This window comes from Nomascus leucogenys, chromosome 14, assembly GCF_006542625.1.
Source record: "Nomascus leucogenys isolate Asia chromosome 14, Asia_NLE_v1, whole genome shotgun sequence".
NCBI classification, from domain to species: Eukaryota; Metazoa; Chordata; class Mammalia; order Primates; family Hylobatidae; genus Nomascus; species Nomascus leucogenys.
Window position 1 is genome coordinate 1,331,672 of NC_044394.1, and position 21,869 is coordinate 1,353,540.

At 43.2% G+C, this 21,869-nt stretch overlaps 1 protein-coding gene across 3 annotated transcripts in view; it reads right to left on the reverse strand.

Moving 5' to 3' along the window:
- Positions 1-5,107: 5,107 nt before the first annotated feature.
- The window catches only part of CA10 (carbonic anhydrase 10), a 520,530-nt gene continuing 503,768 nt past the window's right edge, over positions 5,108-21,869 (reverse strand). For 2 of the 3 annotated variants that reach the window (XM_003272273.2, XM_003272272.3), the window contains exons 8-10: positions 10,619-10,773; positions 8,232-8,406; positions 5,108-6,399 (exon numbers count right to left, since the gene is read on the reverse strand). In XM_003272273.2, coding sequence (XP_003272321.2) covers positions 6,377-6,399; positions 8,232-8,406; positions 10,619-10,773 — 353 coding nt within the window. In that variant the 3' untranslated portion in view covers positions 5,108-6,376. The remainder of the gene's footprint in view (positions 6,400-8,231; positions 8,407-10,618; positions 10,774-21,869) is intronic. The other variant, XM_030827146.1, reaches the window with a different exon arrangement.

Consider the following 21,869-nt stretch of genomic DNA (forward strand, 5'->3'; position numbering starts at 1 on the left):
TTGGTCTCCTCTCTGGAAAGTGTCTGAGATTGTTTTCTACCTACTCCTCAGCCCAGCCTAAATTTCCTTCAACATTTATTCAGCGTGAACTCAGGTTCCCTTTATATGAGAACAGTGTTTGGGTATTTTTACACTCTTGACCCATGGTCCCTCACTTATCTGGAGACTGGAGGCAGAAGGACCTTCTGGGTAGATATTGTTGTAGTCCAGGCCAAAGAGGATGAGGGCTGGGACTAGGCCTTGTCACAGGGCTGAAGGGTTGGGGGAGGGAATGTGGCATGAAAGAGACACTTTGGAGTTAGAACTGATGGGGCCATAGCTGGCTTATAACTTTTCATGATGGACCCGGCTTATGTTTCTGAACTTCTGGTGTCCCGACTTACAGCTTGTTTTCATTTGTTTCTAATAGTCTGAGGTCTTGGAAACTTTGCGATCTGAGTTATTAGAAGTGATGACTTGGAGTGGATTTTAGAAGACTGGTGTCAAGTCAGTGTTTCAAATAGTAATGTTTTGAGAGAGATTTGTTATTCAAACTCTGGACCTGTTAATTGAAGGAGAGAATTGGGATGGGGAACATTCTGAGACCATCGAAAATAGTTAACATGCATAGGAATCTGGATCTGATTCTGAAAAGGGAATGGCCATTAGATAACTCTGGCCTCTGGGCTCCAATGGATGCCCCTCAGAGGTGAACCCTCCGCTGAGAAGGTCCTTTAGGTAGAGGTATGATCCCCAAAGTTTGCTGCATTTTGGAGTCATCTGCAGATCTTTACAATACACTGAAGCCTGGCTGCTGCTACCACATATCCTAATGGAAGTGATATATGCAGTATAACTTGGGCATTGGGATTTTTAAAACTTCCTAGGAGATTTTTTTAAAACTTATTACTATATTTTTTTATTGAGTTATATTTTTATGATTGACATATAAAGTGAATGACATCTATATAATTGAATTATGTTTTTATGATTGATATATAAAAATGTTGTATATATTTAACATATATACATCTTGATGAGTTTGAAGATAAGTATACACCGTCGAAGCCATCACCATAAACAATGCTTAAATGCAACCATTATCTTTAAAAGTTTCCTCATCTTTTGTCATAAGAACACTTAGCATAAGATTTATCCTATTATTTTTATGAATACAATTTTTAAAAATAAAAGATAGCATTGTTAACTATAGGTATTATGCTCTACAGTAGATCTTTAGGACTTACTCATCCCGGATAACTAAAACGATTTGACTTTTGACCAACACCTCCCTGATTTCTCCTCCCCCAACCTCCTGGTAACCACCATTCTACTCTCTGGTTCTATGAGTTTGACTATTTTATATTCCTAATATAAATGGGGTCATGTAGTATTTGTTCCTCTGAGTCTGGCTTATTTCATTTAGTACTCCCACACCTCAATAGAAAACACAAATAATCTGATTAAAAAATGGGTAAAAGATCTGAATAGTCATTTCTCCAAAGAAGACATACAAGTGGCCAACAGGTATATGAAAAGGTATTCAACATCACTAACCATCAGGGAAATGCAAATCAACACTATAGCGAGATACCACCTCATACCTGTAATGGCTATTATCAAGCAAACCAGAGATAACAAATGTTGGCAAAGACGTGGGGAAAAGGGAACCTTTGTACACTGTTGATGGTGTAAATTGGTACAGACTATGGAAAACAGTATTGGAGATTCCACAAAAAATTAAATAGACCTACCGTATGATCCAACAATCCCACTTCTGGGTATACACCCAAAAGAATTGAAACCAGGATTGCAAAGAGATATCTGTATTCCCACGCTCATTGCAACATTACTTACAATAACAAAGACACGGATAAAAGCTAAATTGTTCACTGACAGATGAACAGGTAAAGAAAATGTGGCATAGACATACAGTGGAATATTAGCCTTAAAAAGAAGGAAATCTTGCCATTTGCCACAATGTGGGTGAACGTGGAGGGCATTATGCTAAAGAGGTTCTAATATGTAGTAAAGTTTGGGAACCTCTAGAGTAGGAAGTAGTAGGGATGAATATTTGATTTATGGTGGTTCTCACACTTGAGTGTGCATCAGAATCATCTAGGGGTCTTGTTAAAACAGATGGCCGGGCCTCACCCTCTGAGTGTCAATAGGTCTGGAGTGGGATCTAAAAATGTGCATATCTAACCAGCTCCTAAGTGATGCTGATGGCTGGGGGCCATGCTTTGAGAACCACTGGCTTAGAAGAGTTGAGTCTGGCATTGCCACCTATGAGCTATGTGACCCCGAGGCTATCACCTGGTCTATAAGAAGTCAATTTCTGCGTTTACAACCCAGGGACAGCAGTGGTGATTACTTTGTGGGTCACCGTGTGGGTAAAATGAGATGATATTTGTAAACTGCTTGGCACAGGGCCTGGACCACAGAAAATGTGCAACCTGTGGCAGACCTTATCAATAATAGTATGTTTTTTTCAACTGGAGTCTTGGCAGATCTTTCCTTATGTTCAGTTGTGCCAGTTGGTGAATAATATTACAGTAAGTTTCTGCTCCTAGAGGTCCTACTTTTAGGATTTCTGGAACAGGAAAACTGAGATACTCTTATGAACTGCAGGTGTTCTGGGTTCCAGCAGGAAGGGTCCACCCTGGGCATATGCTAATTGACCATTGTCAATCATCTTCTTTGGCCTGATGTGTGTGTTATGGGCTGTGGTCAAGGACTGCTTTCCTGTCCAGATTCCATGTGATTCTCTCACTGTCTTGTACCACATTCCAGACACATTTAGTGCAGCGAGTTGTGGTTGTCCTGATGTCACCATGGAAACTTAACTGCTACAGAGGGAGACTGGAACAAGGCCCTAAATGGTTTGGGAAACCACAAAATGTGTCCCCAAGAAGGGGCTAGGGCTGTGGATTTCCACATGATTTTTTTTTTTTTGAGACGGAATCTCACTGTGTCACTCAGGCTGGAGTGCAGTGGAGTGATGGATCTTGGCTCACGGCAACCTCCACCTTCTGGGTTCAAGTGATTCTCCTGCCGCAGCCTCCCGAGTATTTTGGATTACAGGCACGTGCCACCATGCCGGGCTAATTTTTGTGTTTTTATTGGAGACACGGTTTCACCATATTGACCAAGCTCTTCTCAAACTCCTGACCTCAGAAGATCCACTCACCTTGACGTGTTCTCTTTTTTTCACTCAATTTGTCCAGAGCTCTCTTTGGTGTGTATTTACCTACCTCCCCACTTTCGCAGAGGAGGGAACTGAGGCTTAGCACGTGTTTCGTTGCAGGTTGTAGACTACTTCTCCAAAAGGGAAGGGGTGCCCGTGTCAGCCAGGGCTCCAACAGGCAAAGCTGGCCAATCGGCGCACACTGTGGAGCACAGAAACACCACTCCCCTGGGACTTCCTGAGCACCCATGGACTGCAAAATTGATCAATGTATTTTTGTTCCTTGATGTCTTCAACAGGTATGAGGTGGTATCTCATTGTAGTTTTGATTTGCATTTCCCTGATGATTAGTGATGTTGAAGAGATCAAGACCCAGATCAGACCAAGTCCTAGATGAAGACATCAAAGAACAAAAATACATCAATAGATTTTGCAGCCCATGGGTGCTCAGGAAGTCGGGGGGCTGTTTGGTACTTTAAAAACTACCACCACTTTTTTTTTTTTTTGAGAGGTACTAATCTAGCTAGTCTTTTTATTACTCCCACGTATTGTGAGGGCAAAGTGACTATATTTTCTTTTTATAGTTTGGGAAACCTAGTGAGTATGGAGAAAGGGGCATTTAGGACTGGCCCAGAAAGTCAGAGACAGGAGCCAGTTTGCCCCATTTTGAGTCCTGTTTGGTCAAAGTGAAAGTCTGCCTATGCCTAGGGCCCTAGGCATGAGAGACTGGGTTTTTCTTTGTTCTCACTGGACTAAAGAACTGAATGAGAGGCACAGTTGGGGAATGAAGAGTGGAAAGGCCAGGGGAGGTTGTCTTGTCCAAATCATTTGTTGATAAGGACTCAGTCCCAGGGAGGTGAGTGGACTTGCCCACTGTCAGAGAGGATGCTGTGATGGGGTGGGGCCTAGAAACCCAGTTGCCTGCCTGCCTTCCTCACTCGTGCTTCTCCTTCTCTTCCTCAACACATCGTAGGCATTTATCTATGTGCAGTCTGCTGGGTATCTATTGCTTTCATTTGCTGTCACTCTGGTGTCCTTGTTGTGGTTGATGCTACCACCACCCTGTAAAGGAAGGCATGGTATGACTCAGATAAACTTTTAATAGGCAGGTCATACAAATGCTCTACTATTGGTACCATTTATTAGAACAGTCATTGCAGGTATCGTGCGGGCTGCTTTAAGTAACTACATAGTGTTTAAGCCTCGTAACTCATAGAGGCAATTATTAACCTCCCCAATGCACAGATAGAGAAGTAAAGCAACTTGCCTAGGGTCACACAGCAGGCACGAGGCAGAGTAAAGTTGATTTACCATCCATATTCTTCAGCTGTTATACTATATCACTGCCTGCCATTGCAGGATAAGGAAGATTCTACCTCAGAAGCAGCAGCAAGCCACATAAAGATTGCCACCTGCTCACCCTAAATCTTTGTGAATATTTGGTTCTCTGGAAAAATAAGGTTGCCCAGAAATAGGCCTAGATGCCATCATAGCTAAGGCTGCCATGTGTCTGACACTGATGCAAAAAGTAAAAGATAAAATCCAGTTAAGTATATTATTTTGAGTATGAAATAACTGGGTGTTTTGAATTTTTCATTGTCAATCCATCTAGTCACTAGGCTGAAGTTTTTCATATGCTTGGGAATGTTCTCATTTGCACAGATTCTCCTTGCCTGCACTCTCTCCCTTCCAGGAGAGTGTGACAGAAAGGAGAGATGAAAGTTATTTTTAATTTGGCCACTGAACAAACATCCAAGTGTTCTCTTCCAGGAGCTAAGCCTATATGTTTTCTCAACAGGGTATTAATTACCTGGCTCTGGGAATGGCTAGACAGGCTGTTCTGGCTGCCCTGCCAGCCCTGTACGCAATTGCTCCTGCACCCAGCAGGACTCAGAGACTTCAGCAGGGAGTATCCTCTTTCTCAATAAAGTCAGACATGGGTACTGGGTAACTTGTTAAACACATTTATTGATTTCTTGACAGTAACCAAACACAGTGAGTGACCATTATAAACAAGAAAAGAAAGGCATTCGTTTTGTACTTTGTGAGATCTGGCTGCACCTGGAGAGAAAAGATACCCCTTTCCCAGGAACTTACAAGGCAAAGTGCATTCCTTCATGGGAGCATCACAGGGGGGCATGGCAGTTTTGAAATGCAAGAAATCTGTCGCCTGCTATCTCAGGCTGAAGCTCACCTCATATGAATGATCGAGCCATGGAGAGGAATTAAAGTCATACTTGCTTAGCAAATGCATTCCTGATTGCCACAAACTCAGTAAAAACTGGCTGCAAATGAACAAAACATGTAGATGAAGGAACAAGTGAAATCAAAGAATGCAGTTGCATGAAGCCAGGGCTTAGCCTGTAAAGAAGGAGAACAGACCAAAGCCAGAAAAAAGAAATTAACTCATTAAACACATTTATTGAGCTGGTAACAATAACCAAACACAATGTATGACCTTTGGAAAACAAGAAACAGCAAATGGATCATTTCTGATCTTGGCAAATCCTACTACAGATATGTGACAAAGAGGGAAATAATTCCATTTCTTTATAGTCTGTGGTGATATATATACAATGTGTAGCTCTTCAATGTCTGTCCTTTTTTTCTTTTTAAATTGTTGAGTAAACAGAAGAATCATAATCTAGAAATAAGTGTCCTTGGTCAACTTTGCCCTGCTCACCTGCTACCAGAACCCTCAAAGGATCCTAGGACACTATCTGAAATTACTTGATGCAAAGTCCATTTGATGCCATCAGAGCTGTATTTTCTCCTCTCTCTTTTGGAAGAATTTTGTATGTACAAAGGCTGAAAAGTCTCATTGGGTAGATTTATTAGTTCAGGAAAACGGTATCAAAATTGTAATCAGGTTAACTGGTTATTTTCTTCTAAGACCTCTTATGAATGAGACTTTTGTTTCTGAAACTTGACTTTCCATGATGGAGGTTGTAAGAGAGTGTGTGTGCGTAGGTATGTTTGCGTGTGTTTGTATGTATGTGCAAGTGCTTTGTGTGTGTGTGAGTATGTGTGAGAGGTGTATTCCTCTGCCATGGTTTTGCAGACACTTTTCATGAAGAAAGGGCCAATCCCAAGAATGAATGAGGCTTGGGGGAAAGAAGGAGAGAGAAGTAAGAAGGGGGACATTCTAGGTTACGTCAATTCACAGTTGTAGCATTTCACTGAGGTGGGATTCTTCTTGGCTTTTGTTCCTTACTTGAGGAGCCATTCATTTACTGCAAAAGAGAAAGAAAAAAATTCACACATACAACATAAAATGAGGCATACTCAATTAATTTGCATACAGTTTTAGAGAATTCCTCCAGAGGGGAAGGGACTGTTTTGTAAATGCCTGCTTACTTACATGCATTGCAAATATCCCCTTCCAATTCTCCATGACCTTCTGGGCCTATACTGACCAATATGGTGGCCACTAGCTGCCATATGTGGCTACTATAAATTTAAATTAATTAAAATAAAAAATTAGTTGCATCATTGTACTAATCACCCATCCAATGTTCAATGGCCCCATATGGCTAGTAGCTGCTGTATTGGGCAATGCAGGATAGTCATCAACCTATCATGAAAACATTCCCATTACCACAGAAAGTTCTCATAGATGACACTGCTCTAGGCCAGGGATGGAAAAACAACAGTCCACAGATCTAATCCAGCACAATACCTGGTTTTATAAATAAAGTTTTATTGGAACACAGCCATACCCATTCATTCACATATTATCAATGGCTGATTTCATACTACAATGTCAGAGTGCCACAGAGATTTTATGGCTTCAAAACTTAACATATTCTGTCCTTTATAGAAAAAGTGTGTAGACTCCTGTTGTAGACCATATGCTCTCTGTGGATAGGGGTCCTATTGGTCACCCATCACCCAGCTAACTGACACATAGTAGGAACACAATACCAGGGGTGTTGACTAAAGAGAAGAAGCAATGAATGAGTTAGGTATTTACTTTTCTGGTAGTTCTGGCTGGAAGGGAGTGGAAATATGTAGTTTGGGCATGCAAGTGTATCAGAGAGAGAAAAGAAGGGAACATGAGGGAAGTAGGAGGAATGAAGTGGAGGATCAAGGAGTAGTGGTGGAGGCTGCTTCTAAAAGCTGTCTGGTAATAACCACAGCCCTCCTATTTGGGGAGCATGTTATTGCTACAAAGGGCTTCCCTATCCATGCTCTTGTTTGCTTTCTTTAACAAGCTGTGAAGTAGATGGCATAGGAACTGTCACGAAGAAGCCAGGTTTAGGGGGTAAACAATGTGGCTGGGTTTGCACAGCTTGCTAGAACGAGGCCCAGAACTTGGGTGTCCTGATTTCCAGTCCAGGGCTCTCCAAGACCCCATCCTGCCTCCATCTGTCTTTCCACAGTGAGTGTTTACCACAATGATTAACAGATGTTTAGTAGTAAGCCGAAGGGAAGAGAGAGAGGGCTGGGTGTGGACCACAGAGTTACAGGAGGCAGATGTCACCTTAAATGTCCCCTTTAGTAGGAATAATAACCATTTCTAGGGACATAGCACTGGGCAAAGATACACTCACAAATTACCCCATTGGATCCTAATGGCCTGCCCTTTAGAGTATTTGTTCACCTTCTAGGGGAAAGGGGGTCTTTCTTGCATTATACTTAAAAGCTCTAATGCTTTTTGCTGTCCTGTTCTAACAGATAACCTTGGGAACATCAGCCTTTCTGGGCTCTTCTGTAAAAAGAAACTGTCTTGCCTGATCTAAGGGATTTTAAAGGTTTGATATATGTGTTTAAAGGTTACATAGATATAGTTCTCTCACACATATATCAAACCTCTACACCTTGCCATCTACCTACCATCCATCCGTCCACTTACCTATCTACCTAGATGCATTCATACAGATATCTATATCACATATATCAAAACTTTAGACCCTCATCACCATGCAAATGGAGCGTGACAGTTATTGTCATTTATAGTCATCATTCCTATAATGGAAGATAATGCCAGGCCTTTAAGAACAGGTCTAAGCAGGAAGACTGAGCTCTGGCCTAGATCCTCCACTCTCAGAACCACCACACCTACCTCTATACTGAAGCTTCTGGGCTCGGTTGTTTGGACAGTCCTTCCCCTGTAAACTGAAGTTGATATTGGTGCGGATGCAGCGGTTGTTGAGTGGCTGGACAGGCCTGAAGTTGTCACTCATGCTCAGAAAGATCTGAGATGGCTGATTCTGGCTGAGCAGGCGCAAGGAATGCATCTGAGGAGAGAGAAGTAGCCGTGAGATCCAACCATCCTTTTAAATGCACTGGGGAAGAAAGAAGACCAGAGAGACTCTGGCCAAGCTAGGTGGTATCGGCTGTATGAGGAAAGGGCTGTATAAGCCCCACAGAATCCCTTTTTTCCATGAGTTCAGTTGAGCTGAAGGCCCATTATGCCTCCACGCATGAAGCCAGCCTTGCTTCTAGCTTATTAGCTTGTGTATGCCTCTGAACAAGTCACTTGCGCTCTCTCACCCTCAAATGCAGCATCCAAAAAAGGAGCACATCTGGTTAGGTTTCTCTAAGCTTCTTTCTTTCTTTGATACTCTTTGGTTCAATAATTCCATGACTCCCACATGGTATTACGTGGATCATAGTGATTGGTCCATGGGTCAGAGCTAAACTAAGCTGGACCAGTTTGGTTTCTTTTCTGTGAGACTATGAGGGCCAGGTGGCTGGACTGTTTGCAGGTGTGTTCTGCCACAGGACTGTGAGGCAAAAGAAGACGGTCTCTAGCAGACAGGAATGAAGTGAATGTGTGGTGAGAAGAGGACAACAGAGAGAAAGCGCTTCTGGGGTTCCCATTTCAGTGAATTTCTGATGTCAATTTCTGATTTTAAATTCTCTAAGACGCCCCCGTAGCTCTTGAATAAATGCTTTTTCTAAGCTTAAGTGGGGAGTTACTGTTGCCTGTCACCCAGTGAGTCCCAATCAATACAGATAGGATAAGGAACTTCAAATTGTTCAAATGGTTGTCGGGTGGGAACATATATCCCATCAAGTATATTGGCTTCTGCTTCCTTTGCTCATCTCTCCTTTAATTTGTTATAGACTCCCACAATCGTAGAATGTCAGAGCTGGAGCAAACTCATGCAATTTATCCCCCTCTCAATAAAGAAGAGGAGTGTTCATTTCATAGAGGTGGGGTGACAGGCCTGAAGAGCACAATAAGCCATGTAGCCAAGCTCACACAGGAGGACCCATCTGCCTCCCATCCAGTTCTGACGAGTACTAACTCTGTGAGATGATCCAAAAAAAAGAAAAACCAAAAACTGCAATTCAAATATGTATGCGAAATGCTACATATCATACCACTTCCTCTTGAAGACTGACACATGTATTAGCATTTAAGAAGGACCCCAGAAGTCCTTCAACAATGGAATCTATTTAACTTTTTAAAACCCAACTTTTTCAAATGCACGATGACATCTTCCATTTTGCTTGCTTGCTTTCTGAACACTGTAGTTGTAGAATACAGTCTGGGAGCTAATGGCTGTCTTTTCCCACTGAGACAGGTGAGATGCTTCTATAATTAGCTCAGGCTAAGCCTTTTGCATTCTGGCTCTTTAAACCCAGGCTTATAGGTTGAATCGTGTACCCCTGAAATTCATAAGCTGAAGGTACTGGTAACCCCCAGTACCTCAGAATGTGACCTTATTTGGAAACAGTCATTGCAGATGGAATTAGCTAAGACAAGCTTATTGAGGCTAGGCTTTAATGCAATACAGAAGGTGTCTTTATAAAAAGGGGAAATTTGGACACAGAGCCTCAGATAGAGGGAGAACACCTTATAAAGATGGAGGTAGAGGCTGGGTGTGGTGGCTCATGCCTGTAATCCCAGCACTTTGGGAGGTCGAGGCAGATGGATTACCTGAGGTCAGGAGTTCAAGACCAGCCTGGCCAACATGATGAAACCCCATCTCTACTAAAAGTACAAAAATTAGTCGGGTATGGTGGCATGTGTCTGTAATCCCAGCTACTCAGGAGGCTGACGCAAGAGAATCGCTTGAACCCAGGAGGCGGAGGTTGCAGTGAGCCGAGATCACGCCACTGCACTCCAGCCTGGGTGACAAGAGCAAGACTCCATCTCAAAAAAGAAAAAAAAAAAAGATGGAGGTAGAGCTTAGGGTGGTGCTTTTAAATGCCAAAGCACGCCAAAGATTGTCAGCAAACCACTAGAAGCTGGGGGAGAGGCATGGAACAGATTCTTCCTCACATTCCACTGAAAGCAATGCTGCTGACATGTTGATCTTGGACTTCTAGTCTCCAGAACTGTGAAGCGATAAGTTTGTGTTGGTTTAAACTATCCAGTTTGTGGGACTTTGTTATAGTGGTCCTAGTAAACTATTATAACAGGCACTCCACAATTCAGTGACTTTTTTTTTTAACATCATTCTTCTCCATTAGCTAAATGACCGGAGAGAAACTCACCTGCATCCTAGTTATATAGACAGGTTTGTTCATTATGATCCAACTTGCTGTCTCATAGCAGGGTGGGATAGTCATCGACCCATCGTAAGTGATGAAACTAGAGGTCTCTGGATAAAGTTCCTCTATGTTAAGCCCCTGTAGCAAATATGCATCATCTAGAGAAGGAAAGAAGACTTAAAAATTAGGTTTCTTGAGAAAGGGATGGTACTGCTGACATATATACATACATACATATACATATATACACACATATACACATATATATACATATATACATTATATATATACACATATACAAATATATACACACACACACATATATATATATATATATTTCTTTTGGAATTCCAGAAGACTCTATCTGTCAGGACAGGCTGCAGTAACAAGCAGTTGTCCCCCAAATCTCAGTTGTTTTAAGCAATAAGAATTTATTTCTTGCTCACACACGATCATTCCAGGTTGGCCGAGGCTTCCCTCCGTGTCATTGTCCGTGCTTTGGGACCTGGGCTCTTAGAGCAGTAAACACCTGGACCTGTGTGGATCACAGTGGCAGAAGCGAAAGCATGGCGAACGTGTGTTGGTTCTTAAAACTTCCATCCCAGAAGTGGCACACATCACTTGTGCTCACGTTTTGGTAGCCAGAGAAGTCACATGGTTAAGGCTGATGTCAGGGATGCGAGGAAGCCCATTCCTTCCACAGGATGGGGCCCTGACCGTCGGTGAGCTGTAAGCAATGCGTTCTACCACAAGGATTGTTGGGAGGAGTCCTTGGTTCTAGTCCCTGAGATCTGGACTCCTAGGTATTACAGGTATCATGAGATGGACAATTAAAGCTTCAAGACCTGTTGTGAAAGTCACCTAGTGACCATTCTCACTTAAAACAACAATAAGAAAATAATTTTGGATAGAAAAGTAAATCAGGCCAAATCTTACCGTGAGATTCTATGGTTAAGCTCAACAACTGATTATTTTGTCTGTGTGTGGCTTTTTCTCTCTCTCAGGTCTTTGCAGATAGCCTTTTCTCTTATACCCATTTGAGGTATTCATACCCATATATCTTGTATTATTAAATATAGTAATTCAATGGTAAAAATGACATAAGTACATCACAGACTATATGGAAAAAAGAAAACAATTTCAGTCATCTAAAACTGTTACTATTAGCATTTTGGTGTGTTTCCTGTTAATTTTTTTATTCAATATATTGATTATATTTTTGATAAAATTGTATGTATTGAGGTTTTAAAATGTCAGTCAATTGCAATGTATCTCTCATCTTCTCCCCTCTTCATCATCCTTCTTCCTTTCTTTTAGCACATGATTGCTCTCTTCTGCTGGCTTCAAAAATACCATATTTAGTATTCCCATTTTTCTGGCCATTATCTCTCAGGTTTTGTTGCTGTCTCCTGATCTTCTACCTGCTTCTCTCGATGCAATTCCCCAAAATCAGTCCCAGGCTCCCTTCTTTTCTTACTCTATCCTCTCATCTGAGAGTAGCTCATCTACATCCATGGCTTCACTTGCCTTCTGTATCACAGTGATTCCAGATCTATATCTCCAGAGGTATCACATCCCTAGGGGTACCATGAGCACCCATCACTGTGGCCAGTCCAGGAGTCCTAGAGAACACATGGCAGGGTCCCAAAGCCTGGCTGGCTGAGGGATAAGACTGACTCCCCAGCCCCATGGATGGGGAGAACACATGTTCTCTCGTCTATGTGTCTAACTCCCAGTGGGAAAGGACTCATTCTTCAGTGGTTGAGGTAACGTCTTCAGTTTAGTATTGTGCACATATATGGTAAAGGAAGACTTTCACATGTGGCTGGAACCTCACACTGACTCAATAAGATGAGTCAGACAGATAGTAACATCCTCCATTGACAAGAAACTAAAGATCAGGGAGGCAAAGTAGCCTGCCCAAGGTCACAGGGCTAGCTGGTGACTGCAAAGTGGAAATTGGAACTCAGCTCTTCCGACCTCCAGACGAAGGTCATTTTTTCATTCAACAATTATTCACTAGAACCTCTTTGTGCTAGGCACAGTGTTAAGCTCTGGGGATAGAGCAATTAACAAGATAGATGCAGTCTTTGCCCTTATTCTAGTTGGAGAGATAGATAACAAATGGCAAAATAAAAATATGTAGGCTATAATGTCACAGTAATAAGTGCACCTTGACCTGCCTGTACTTACCTACTGATTAATGCTGCTAATTTATTTTCTTTGGCAAAGACGCCCTCTGCTCCATTTCTTCCTCTAGAAATTGCTCGTTCAGCTTTCTCTAATAAGAGCTAACTTTGCCAAGGGAACTTGAATTTCAGTGTTGCTTTGTCAATTAAATTGTGAACAAATCAATGGAGCCAATGGTTTGGAATGATATAAATACAATCACAATTTGCCGACTCCATTTTCAAAGCTGCCCCTCCTGGCCTCCTACTCCATTGATGGGGTAAGGGAACCCCTCTAGGGTTCCATCCACTCACAGTCTCTGAGGAAGATAGCTTCATCAAGCTGGATTTGGAGACCAACCCTAGGAGGAAGGACTTTTTCACTTTTCATTTAAATGTTTCTACCTTTCTGTCAAAACACCAAGGAACAAGGACATGCCCAAGAGAGACACAGTGATTGGAATACGGCCAGCCTGGGTCTGCACTATGGCCTGTTTGGGCAGATGCTTCCATAACAAAGCCACAGTGCCCAGGGCACACACTCACATGAGGGACCTTGGGGGTTACATCAGGGGCCAACACAATAAGTTAACATTGGATATCAGCATTTGTCTCTGACTGCCTCTTAAGTCCCTAATATGTGTCAAGCACTAAGCCAGGTATAGATGAGTAGGAAATAAGTGAATGCAGAAGGCCTCATAGAGACCATGACATAAATCTGCATTGGGCCCACAGAAAGGCTGTGAGTTCTGTCTGGGGCGAGGGTGCGGGGGACTCAGGAAGGAATGAATCGAGGAGTTGACTTGAACACTGCATCTTTAACAGCGGGAGGTGATCAGTGTGTAGCTGGGAATGGGGTAGGGTGTCAAGGCCACTGTAGACAGAGCGATGCTAGAAAAAGAGTCAAGGAAAGAGTGGCGTGTACTTGGGGACGATGGAGTGTGAGCTGCAGGGCGATGTGGAGATGCAAGGGGAGGGAGGGCTGCTGTGAGAAACGTGGCTGGTGGGGTCAGCACAGGCCACACCAGGAGGTCTTCCCAGCGCTACTGGGAGTTGGGCTTCATCCGGAGGCAATGTGGAACCCCTGAAGGGTTTGAAGCCAGGGAGTAGCATGATCAGATTTGCACTTAATGAGGCTTGCTCTGATGGTGGTTTGGCCTGAAGATTAACATATTGAATAAGAGAAGGAAGCATTCGGCACATTTTTGTTAAAGGTCATTGTGATTTGTTTAACCAAGCTTGCACGAGGAACACATTGGGTACTCTAGCATGCTGTTATTATTGCATTTTATTTTATTTGGGGCGGTGGGGAGGAGTGAAGGAGGAAGTAGAAAGAGACGCATTCCAGGCATGACTGGAGTAAAGAAAAGGAACACGTTTTGTTTCTTTGAAACTGTAACCAGCCCTTGTGCTGCAGCTATATTTGTGGAAAATATTGGGGGCAGAGGTGTAGTGTAGGCTAGGAGCAAGAGGCAAAGGTTATGCTCAGGGATTTATCACGCACAGCAGGTTTCCAAAACACCACAGTGCCGATACCCCAGCCTCCATCCACTGAGGTCCTGCCAGGAGATCCCTCTTTGTCCACTCCCTCTCCAAGATGCAACAGTCATCAGAGGACATAGGCACCTTCTGCTCTCCTGATATTTTCACTCCCCACTGTGTTCTTTCTGCAAATCTTGTTAATACTTATACTCTAACCTTTTGCCCTTTTTATATCCTCACACAGCAGAACTTGGAAAGATCCAGAGTGGAGAGTGAGTTTTAGACTCACATCTCAGTTGGGGCGCTGACTTTGCTGCTCTGTCCGTGTGTCCTTGGACCCACAGGTAACCATCTGAGCCTCAGTTTCTACATTTGTACTAAGCAGATGGTTGGAGTACTTTGCTCACGGGGTTGTTTGAGGAATACACAGGATCATGCTTTTCAAGCACCTAGTATAAGGTGTGGTCCAGGTTTGTCACATCCTCCTACCCTGCCCTGGGATAATTACTGCTCCTCTCCTCAAGGACTCCCTGGCTTCCCCAGTTGGGCCAGTGCCCTCCTCTTTCACTGTATTTACTGAATTAGCTTGTCAATCATTATTTGCCTATTTGACTGTCCCTGCTAAGCTGTGAGCCTTCAGGGGAAGGGTTTGCATCTTGTATCTCTGAGCCCCCAAATGCCAGCATGAGTCCACCACATACTGGGTGTTTAGTAAACACTGCTTGAATGAACAAATGAAATGGTTTCTGCTCAGCAGCTCCACCACTGGGAGTTGGTTACACTCCCAAGCTGACTTTTTGTTTTTGTAGGAGACGTACACTATGATAAAATGCCTAGGACCACTTGGGGAGTGAGGGGAAACTTTCCCTCAGTCTGAACTTTTTTTTTCAGTCTGCATTTAACAGCCAGCCTCTGTTAAATGCATTGTGCTTACTCATGTGGAGCACTGATGAGATTTAATATTGCCCGGCTTCCTGCTTATGAAGTTCCCATTTGAAGAGACCTATTCCAAAGAGAACAAGGCATGGCAGTTTCAGAGATCAATGCCGGACTTGTTCCTGATCAATATGGAACTATTTGGCAATTTTCTCATATAGAATGACATTTCCTCTTGTAATCTGAGGCAAATTCAACTGAAATGAAAAAAGGCAATTACTAAAGAATGAAGTAATATGATATTTTGTTTTACACAAACAATAAACGAAAAAAGGGGCCTCTGAGAACTGGATTCACGGAGGTAAGCTGCTCCTGTTCTGTTCCTTGCTGATGTGAGTAGCTACTTAGAATGCAACGTGGAAAGTGGTGTGCTGCATTTCGCATTCTGTGAAAACATTTCTAAAGCCGTTCCTTTGAAATGAAAGTACAAGTTCAATTAAGCATAGAGAAAGGCACCAGGAGCAATATGCTTAAACTCCTTGGTGATATTTCATCACATTTAACACCACATCCCTCTGAGGAGCGTCGCGTAAAACACTTCCCAAAGAACTGAGAAGTATAAGGCAGTTCCAAGTTGACCTGTCCTTGCCTACACATTCATCTTTTAGCTGAATAGAAGATCTGGGGTTGGGGGGAAGTAAAGCAAAGTTAGAAACAGGTAAGACTGAAAAAGATGCTTTAAAGGCTTGTGCCACGTGTCAAAACGCTGTATCTAAAAGCTCTCCTCCAGATCCCTTCAGTGGTGTGGTTTTATTTTCTTAGAGGAAATACATTAAGACAATAGCCATATCTTTTTTTTTCCTTATTTTTTATTTGAGATGGAGTCTTGCTCTGTCGCCCAGGCTGGAGTGCAGTGGCATGATCTTGGCTCACTGTAACCTCCGCTGCCCAGGTTCCAGTGATTGTCCTGCCTCAGCTTCCCGAGTAGCTGGGATTATAGGTTCCCACCACCATGCCCAGCTAATTTTTGTATTTTTGGTACAGACAGGTTTCACCATGGTGGCCAGGCTGGTCTTGAACTCCTGACTTCAGGTGATCTGCCCATCTCAGCCTCCCAAAGTGCTGGGATTATCAGTGTGAGTCAACACGCCCGGCCACCATACCTTTTTAAATTTGAAATTTGTGATCCTTTGGATTCTTATTGGACTAAGTGAATGGGGCATGCGACACTGAAGGAGAATGAAGCTACCAAAACAATACTGTCCTAGGATGTTGGAGTAAAGTGTTTTATATGCAGTGTTCTAATAACTGTTCCCTCTTACCCACTTAAGAAGCCTCTTTGCACTCCATTGGTCACTAGTTTAGCCACTTGAAAATAGCATAAAATCTCTTTTTAAAAAATAATGCTGGCTTAATGAAACCGGGTAGATAATAAAATCAGAATACTACCTTTTATTTAATTGGGATTCTGTTAATGCCAATTAATTAACACAAAAAATGGAGGGATATTAGCATTATTCCAATACACTATGTTAAAAAATTAAAATACTTCAAGTAAATTACCAACATCTCCTCCAGAAAATCCACTCAGAAAATCTATTTTTCAATGTCATGATTTCAGTCTTAACCCCCAATCTGTTGAAGGGGAATTTGACTTTAATAAAATGGGTTTTCTTTAGAAGACTTTCTAAATTCAGCCCGAATTTAGTTCAGGCTAGTTTTTTTCATTGTCAGTCCCAGTTAGAGTGTTCTATAAGTTTCACTCAGACATATGAAATCTAAGCTCGCAAGGAAAGTAGTAGAATCTCATTAAATCATTACCATCCACTGCATGGATTCAAGCACAGGAGCAGTATTTCATTTAAAACAAGCAAATTCTGTTGACTCTGTGTCCTGTATTGCATTTACCTTCAACATAATTTTTATTTGGCATCATAGCAACCTGCCTCCTGCCCTGAAGGAAGCTAGATTTGACAGCCATGTACCTTAAGACAACTTAGAAATACACATTCATTTTACACCTAGTTTATACCACTCATTGTTCAGGCATTTCACTCATTACCTTGTTTGATTCTCACGCCAACCGTCTCAACGTCAGCATTAATATCTTCCTCTTACAGATGGGGGAGGTGTTTAGAAGCTTGCTTGAAGTCAGGCAACAAAACGAAGTGGTAGAGCCAGGACGGGAGCCCAGATCTCTCTTCACTAGAACACACTGCCTCCCATGGGTGTGGTGCCTTTACCAGCATGACATTTAGCTTCCAAAATTTCCAATCCTCTTGGCGAGATTCTCCCTCTTTCCTCCTTGTATGAATTTCCTGGCATTGATTTTTTTGTAACTGGCTCAAAAGAATGATTTTGCACAGTTCCCCTTTTTTTTCCTGGTCATTCATTCTGTGCCCAATCCTACAAACCGGGCAAATGGACTGTGTCTCTTCCAGCTGCCATGTTATGATTTCACCCTGCTGCCTCCATGTGTGCAGCAGCTCCCTGCACCACCTCAGTGAGCTGATGAGGCAGCCACGCGGGAGCCTCTTCCAGGGTGGGATTTTAAAGATATCTTTAGAAGTGATTTTCAATCCTAAGTCATGGAGATTTGAATTGCTCTTTCAAAGTGAGGACATGTCCCGCCTCTCTTCTCTATTTATTCTTACTCTCAGGATTTCACCAACGTTTAAACGCCATCTGGATGCCAACGTCTTCCACATTTATATCTTCAGTTCTCCCTCCTGAAATCCAGACTCATATATCCAACTGCCTACTCCACACCTCTTCTTGGGTAACTTACAAACATCCCATGTTCAAAATTTCTGATTTCCTTCCCACCCACGAATATGCTTCATCCACAGTCTCCCCATCTCAGTAGATGAAAATGTCTTCTTTCCAGTTGCTCAGGCTAAAAGCCTTACAGTCATCCCTCACTCCCCTCTTTCTCTCACATAAAACATCAGATATATTATCAGATATATCAGTACCTTTCTTGGCTTTTTTTTTTTTTTTTTTTGAGACAGAGTTTTGCTTGGTTGCCCAGGCTGGAGTGCAATGGTACGATCTCAGCTCACTGCAACCTCCGCCTCCCGGGTTCAAGTGATTCTCCTGCCGCAGCCTCCCAAGTAGCTGGAATTACAGGCGTGCACCACTACCCCAGCTAATTTTTGTATTTTTAGTAGAGACGGGGTCTTACCATGTTGGTCAGGCTGGTCTCAAACTCCTGACCTTGTGATCCACCTGCCTCGGCCTCCCAAAGTGCTGGGATCACAGGAGTGAGCCACTGTGCCCGGCCTCTTGGCTTTTTCTTTAAAATATATGCAATTATTTCTCACCATCTCCCTGCCAATCCCCATCAGCCTGGTCAAGGTCAGTGCCATCGTCTCATTATTTGGGTTGCTGCAATCCTCTTTTATTGTGGAGTCTACCCCTTTAGTCTATTCTCAACCAAGCAATGAGGCGATCCTTTTGTCAACAGATTATGTCACTCTGCTTAAATTTCTAGACTGGCTTTTTGTTACAATGACCTTCAAGGGGCAGATTTTCAGAAGACCGACCCCCTTTAGAATTAATCTCTGTGCCTTCTCTGGTGACTATATATGTCAGTAATGGCAATGTCACTGTGTCCGTCTGAATGACTGATTTCCACTGGAGGTACCATGTTCAGGGCCAGGCAGGAGTTGGAGAGAGCTTAGGTCAGGATGGACTTGAACTGCCAAAGTTCCCATCAGTTCTGTGGTTAGTATATGCCCCTTTCAAGTGGAGGCACATGCAAATAGTAAAAAGATGCTTCTTCAAACTGAACCAAAGTTGGAATTAAGAGAAAAACATGCTGACAAGTTTCATGGAATGTGAAAATACCTTCATTGCAATTAGTTTTAAGACCCTGGAGCTAAGCTTTCCTTCCTCTTTAGGGAGAAAGCATGATAGGAAGGAAAAGCAGAGGAAACAGTACCCAGGAAGACCTGTATTTGGATCCTTGCTCTTCCACTATGGAAGAATATTTTTCAGCAAATGTTCACTTCTTCCTCATCTTCATCTCCTTGGGAGGATTTTCATGTTGAGCTTGGCCATATGGCTTGCTTTGGCTTGTGGAAGTGGACAGAGTGAGTGTGTGAGTTTCATGACTAGGCCTTAAGTCACATTACTTATTTCTTCCTTCTACCATGAGAACTACTAGCCCTGGATATCATCTTGATCCTAGAAAAATGAGAGCCACGTGGAGCTGAGCTGCTTCAGCTCACTTGCAGAACTGTAGCTGGGAGCAGAGCCACCCCTACCAACCCACAGAGGGAGCAATAAGAAATCAATGCTTATCATTGAATGCTTGTTTATTATGCAGAAGTTGCTGACTGATACAGCCATTAAATGTGTGTCATTGGTCAAATGACTTCACCTCTTGAAGCCTTGATTTTTCCTGTCTGTAAACTGGGGATGGCAATCATACTGTTCTGAAGGACTTCATGAGCACTAGGTAAGGAGCCTGTATATAAAGCATAGACCTTGGTGTGTGGAAAGTGCTCAGTAAGCATCTTCTCCATATTCCTGGGGCTCAGCACGTTGCAGAGTGGATACTGCATCTAAATGAGCGGAGCAAATTGAAGCTATGCTGGGGTGCAGTTCTGGGTAGCAACATTAGAATGGGCAGGGGTGGAGGTTAGGTGTCCCTCAGTAGCATGGTAGAAATGGTGGGGTGGGGGGTTGATTTCTCTCTCTCGCACACTTAGGAGGACAGAAGCAGGATACCCTGATAGGGCCCCCTGAGCTGTCTTCATCTTAACCTGAATTTATGGGCCAGTGCTGGCCTAACCTGCTGCCTGTTGGAGAGCCTTGGGAGAGACTTCCAGTCTTATGTTTCCCACCCACTGGCTGTGTTCTAGTGAATGACTCCTACTCCAGACTCCCCTGCCTGCCACTGGGCCAACCTTCTGGCTGCCCTGGGGACAAAAGAGAGCTGTGGTTTTCTGCTGCGCAAATCAGTTCCTTTCTGCCACAGTGTCCTGGGCAAAGCAGTGTCAGGGTCATTCTCATGAATCGGCCATCATTATTCCTGCAGTGCTGCTCCCTTCAGGTATGTGACAAAGGTCACTACAGAGGACACCTCCATTACTCCCTGCTGGATTATAGGAGCACAAAATTCCTGTTATTAGGGGGCCTAAATCAGCTATCTTTCCCCATGCAGGCCAGAATCTCTTTATCTTGCTTTGGCTCCTCTTTCTTTTCCCTGGGCCCTGAGGGGTATAGAGTATGGGGGTCAGAAGGAGAGGGCGCTCCTGCTGTCTTCTATTTGCATCTCCAGGAATGTGTCTTCAGAAGTGGTAAGGGTGTTTAACTGTCTGCCTGCCTTCTGCATAAACACCTTAACATGGCTCAAGATCTGGCTCCAGAACATCTTTCTTGCCACTCCCTCTGCCCCGTCACAGCTCATGAAAGAGGCCATTCATCCTTCCATTCACCCAGGCCATCACCAATGCTTATTGGGCGTGCCTCGTCTTAGGCACTGAGACGAAGAGCTGATGAAGACAGAGTTCCTCCCTCTGAACTCTTCGCCAGCCTTCAGTGCTCTCCAGGTTTTGTGCATGTGGCTCCCCACACTTGGAATGCTTTTCCTTCCCTCCCTCCCTTTCTTCCTTTCCTTCCTTCCATCCGTCTTTTCCTTCCTTCCATCCGTCTTTTCCTTCTTTCCTGCCTCCCCTCCCTCTCCCTCCCCTCCCTCTCCCTCCCCTCTCTTGGTGGCTCAAGCCACATCACTTAATATTAATCCGACCAGTGCTGGGGGGTGGGGGGTGGGGTGGGGAGGAAAGTCCCTCTAATGACTGACTCTGCAACTGGCAATCTGTTAGACTGTGTGTTGGGGCTTAATGTGTGATTTCATGCATTTTCACGGTCTCTAAATTGCGAATCCAAGATTATTTGAAAACATTTTATTTAATTTTCATGCTTTTTTAATCAAAAAAGTTAAAAGAATAATAATCTTTTATGGGCAGTTATAAATGTGCTATTTACACACGAGACAGAAATATCTCCCTTAGCTGAGCAATCTAAGTGTGTGCTTAGAGAGGACTCCATAAGAATACTAATGAGAAAAGGCAGAATATGCTTGGAGACAACTTAATTCATTCTTCTGGGCAATGTCTATCTAGGTGGAGTGGGATTCTCCAGGTTCATTCCTCAGCCCTACCAGCCTCCCAGCCTCTGCAGATGGGAGGGACTTGGCAGCGAGCACGTGGTAGTTGTAGGGCTGCTGTGTGGGCCATCTTTACATCCCTGGAGCTTCGCTTGGTGCCTGTCATGGGGCAGGCATGCAGGAAATGTTTGTCGAATAAGTGAATAAACGGGTGAGTGAAGGATTCTCCATACTCTCCCTTGGCAGTCCAAGGTAAGAGCTGTACACATTCACTTTTTTTTTCTTCACATCACCATTGGAGATAGAAGCAGCAGACACAGCTGAGCTCCTGGCTTGGTGAAGGGCATGCCAAGGGGATGTGGGTGCTTGGATGTTTGCCAACTGTTTTTCACTTTTGTGAGAATCATTATTTACCTATTGCTTGATTCAGAATCCCCTAGAAGGACTTTAGAAACTTGAAGTTCAACTTTTTTACTTTACAAGATGAATGACACAGTCAAAGTGAGGAAACTCCTTGATGAAGGACAAAGCCAAGACTTGAATCCCAGTATCCTGCTCACTCCTAATTAGGTAAAGACAATCTTTTTTTCCTCATATTATTTCTTTCATCTAT